The 4340-nt window shown below is 29.7% G+C and overlaps 1 protein-coding gene across 1 annotated transcript; it reads right to left on the reverse strand.

The window, feature by feature from the left end:
* Positions 1-235: 235 nt before the first annotated feature.
* On the reverse strand, positions 236-2007 carry LOC114716501 (uncharacterized). Its single transcript, XM_028901490.1, has 2 exons — positions 1736-2007; positions 236-946 (listed from the first exon to the last, which is right to left on the reverse strand). The coding sequence occupies exons 1-2, from the start codon at positions 1952-1954 to the stop codon at positions 425-427; spliced, it is 741 nt and encodes a 246-aa protein (XP_028757323.1). The 5' UTR covers positions 1955-2007; the 3' UTR covers positions 236-424.
* Between the last annotated feature and the right edge of the window lie 2333 nt (positions 2008-4340).

The raw sequence follows: 4340 nt of genomic DNA on the forward strand, positions 1-4340 counted from the left end.
CCTTCACAAGAGAAATAGCCTTGTTATTATTATGAAGCCTCCCTAAGTGATTTTTTTTTCCATTTTATTAAAAATTCATTTACATTCCCTCCCCCTCCAGAAAATCCTATCCTTTCATTAAAATCAAGCATCCCACCCCCCCAAAAAAAAAACTAAAAATTCTCTACTACGAATTTTCGAGTATTATTGTGTCGTATGAAAACAAGCTTAATACGCTATCAAATTCCAAGAGAACTATACAGGAAGTATAAAATATTCTATTAGCTTCGCTAATAAAACCGCAATCCATTTGCAATATACATAAAACTGGCCAACATATCTTAATCAAATAATCCTATCCTTCAACGACCTCGGTAATTTTATCTATCATTTACAGAATCGACAGAAATTTTTCCAGACGCTATCATTATATATCATCAATCTCTTAGATTGATATGTTGAGGTCAATCCTAGGTTTCTTCATCAATGGGAAAGGAACAACCGACTTACACCTTGGACATTTGGGATTGTTCTTCGTGATCAGCACATATGACAAACATCCAGGGCATCCAGCTGCCATTGGTGATGACATCAATTTCTCCTCACTTTCTTCTTCCTGAGTTTCTCTCATGGAAGAGGATGAAGATGAATATGACGAAGGTGATGGTGATGATGAACATGGTTTCCAGACAGGATTTCGCTTCTTGATTGGCTCTTTCTCTGCTCTTTCAAGTGCTGATTTCACTTTGTCAAGTGTGCATACGCTTTGGTAATTATTACTCGATGGCATTGAGGATGAAACAAGCTTCAAATCTAAGCTTGTTTCATCGAAAAGGTTCAGAGGTGCCCTTAATGGCGAATTGAGCTTTACCTGTGTTGATGTGCCTTCATGATTCATTTGCAGCTTTTGTTCAGACATTGAAGGTAAGGTTGAAGTGTCACTCCTCTGAATGTACACTTTCCCAGACTGCAACCATGGACAAAGAACAACAAAAACCCATTAATACTCATCGAAAGCAATACTAAAGAAAACCAAGGAATACATGTGATCTATAAAACTCTGTATCAGGCCAAAACTACAATAGTTCTTCCATATGAGATGATTTTGCCGAAGAATAAACACATAATGAAGTGAAAATCAATTTAAATTTAAAATTGATCCAAAAGGTATGTAAAGATGTGAAAAGCTGTGAAAGAATACCATATAAGCGTAAAACTTGGAAAGACCCTGTTTTCTAAGATATAAATGCCAACGTACTAAAACAAAACGGATTGATTGCAGGCTTGCTGTTACATTAAAAGCCAAAAGCTTAACGTATTTCTGAGAGTGATCAAAATCAATAAAAATAAATAGTGGTAGTAACACACTTTTACTCACATTCGCTCCAGTTTCTCAGCAGCCAATCAGGCGGCCATAAAATCAAATCACATACCTTCTAAATCAAGCATCAACAAAAAAAATATTTAAAAAATCATAAATCTGAAGAAGAAGAAGAAGAAGCCGCTTCGGTTGAAGAAATTTGTACGCAAAACAGCGAATGTAAATAAGAACATAGAAAAGGAAATGGAAATTCCGCTCGGAAACACGACACTTCAGTAGTTCAGTTTCCATGAAAGAAAATCCGAGATGTAATTAACGCAACAACCAGTAGCTTTATCACTATCCATAAACCAGAAGTTCCAGTAAGCTATCCAACAGCGATAATTTATTTTCCCGGGAAACAGACAGAAATAAAGAAATAGATTTGCAAAGCACCTCGAGGTCCAAGCGTTTCTCCCATCCACTAGGAACCGGCAGGTCAAGATCCAAATCCTGAGATTCGACGACGCACCTAGAGGAGCCGCCGAGCAGGTCTCGAGTAATCAGAGCCACCGGTTTCTCGCCCGTCGAATCATTCACCGCCGCCCGGTGCTGGTCGTCCTTGCAGCCTCCACCTCCCAAGGTCCGAACCAGAGAGCTCACGTCGGCAGCCATTACTACGTTTGACGGAGCTTCCTAGTCTTCTTCTGGGTGCTTTCAGAGAGGGAGGGAGGGAAGGGGAGAGGGATAAACATAAATAGAAGTGATTGTGGTGTTCCTTTGCAAGCCGCTGCGATACATATTCGGAGTCCGTTATTTATTTAAAACAAAAACTAGATTAAAAAATAAAAATTAACAAAAAATTAGAAGTAACCTTGGAATGTCTACTATAAATAAAAACAAATCATATTCTACAATTATTTTTTAAAAAAAATAATGAGAAAGTAAATTTTAGACAAGTAGTATTTTATGAGGACTTCTCCCATTTTAAAGCAACTGTCATTTTAGAATTTTTATTTTTCTTGATATAATTATCTTTTTCCAAATTTAAATAAAGTATTACTTTTTATCTTTTATTCAATGGAAAATTTTTTTTATTGATTTAATGTCGATTAATTATTTATAGGTTAATGAAAAAAAAAATCAAGGAAGAATCCCAATTAAATCCATCCAAAATATCTAAATTCAAATTCAGACATACATTTTTAATAAATTTTTAATCAAACATGAGACCTAATTAGAAATTTCTGAATGTTATTAAATAACAAAAATATTCCTCTTAAATTTAAAATGAAAAATGATTATTTTATCCTCCTAAATAGTTCATCATCTCTTATTATTAATATTTAGACAAAAAAATATATATAAATTATTTCAATGTTTGAAATTTTGTATATATAACTAAAACATTCAAAATATTTTAATAAAACGTTATTTTTGGTAAGGTTTGATAAAAAAATTTTAAGTTATAATATAAGTAGTCTTTTAAAAAAATATTTTTTATTTCATGTTGTAAATATTTATTTCAAGATTTTAAAATATTTTAATTACAAAAAATATTTAATATTAAGTTGCTATAATTTATGTTTCGGTTGAATCTAACATTGCTAATAAATAAAACTAAAGTAGATGATAAAATTTGAAAATTAAAAAAAATTAGTAACATGCTACTTATATTTCTAATTTAACATTTTTTAATTAAACTATTTTTAATGTTTATAGTTATATCTACAAATTTTAAACACTGTAAAATTATTTATATATTTTTTCTTAAAAATAATCACAAAAATTAAGGGATTACTTGAGAGGGATAAAATAATCAATTTTTTTTAATTAAAGAGGAGCATTCTGATTATTCAATAAAATTCAGAAATTTTTAATTAAGCCTCACAGCCCGATTAAAAATTTGTTAAAAATGGAGGCCTAAATTGTGATTTAGATATTTTTGCCGGATTTGTTTGCGATTCTCCCAAAAATTAAATACATAGTAAAAAAAATAATTAAAGGTAGTTTTTGTGAAATAACATTAAAGTTTTGCTATAAGTAAACTATATGCTCTCTGTCCATTTTTTAATCCATCACGTTCTGGCATGTGAATTAAAGTTTACAAATTTATAAGTAACACGGCTAAGTTTTTTTTATTAACTTTTAAATATGCCCTTAACTTGTTTCAGCAAGTAAACTTTCGGCTCCTAAAGGAGAAAAAATTTAGTGGCAATAAGAATGCAAATGGAAAAATGATAACATTCCTGATCATTAATATAAAAAAGAGATAGCTAATTTATAAATATTAAAAAAATTAAGTTAGTTATTTATAATAAATATGTTGATTATTTTCTTTAATAATATGCAATTGAACTTATCTTAATAAAAATCCTTTTAATATATACAATAAATAAGAATAATTTAAAAATAATTATAAATTTAAAACGCAAAATGGGTTAAAATCTTATATTTAATAAAAAAATTAAATCTCTTATATATCTCTTAAATTAGGACCGGAGGAATTGACGGAGCATTGACTTCCGCCCAAAATATAAGAAAAAAGTATGAAGTATTACCTACATCTTTAATATAAGGAAAAAATAATTACCTTACCAAAATTAACAGAAGTAATTATTCTCATTAGATGTTTCACAAACTGAATATTTTCCCCCAAATTCCTCAATTTGATATTTGAATTTCTGCCTCATGTTCCTTTGGTCTGTAGCATAACTATGATCTAACTAACGTATGTAGAATCAAAAGAGTACAGGTGAAAATACAGTTATATCATTAAATATGTAAATAATTTGTAAAGTTCTTAAAATAAAATGTTATCAAAAGCATATATTAAATTAAATATCATGGATATTATAAAATTGAACTTATATTTTAGATTAGGATAAGTCGGGGCAATATTTATATTGTTGATCAGAAGAGTATTTAACTCCTTAAATTAATTTTTTAATCACAACCCCCGATTTAATAATAAGTATAATTAAAAGAATGTAATTGATGCACCAAACATAAGCATCTTTTTCCTTATACTTTAATTTCAACAAAAAGAATTTTCTAAGAA

This window comes from Neltuma alba, unplaced genomic scaffold (genome assembly GCF_004799145.2).
Source record: "Neltuma alba isolate B1F8T4 unplaced genomic scaffold, ASM479914v2 tig00011673_pilon, whole genome shotgun sequence".
Lineage (NCBI taxonomy): Eukaryota > Viridiplantae > Streptophyta > Magnoliopsida > Fabales > Fabaceae > Neltuma > Neltuma alba.

Bases quoted from the DNA above. Each gene is read 5' to 3' on its own strand.
- LOC114716501 (XM_028901490.1), bottom strand. From the start codon at position 1,954: ATGGCTGCCGACGTGAGCTCTCTGGTTCGGACCTTGGGAGGTGGAGGC. The intron at 947-1,735 runs GTGCTTTGCAAA...CCATGGTTGCAG, and splicing joins AGAAACGCTTGGACCTCGAG to TCTGGGAAAGTGTACATTCA.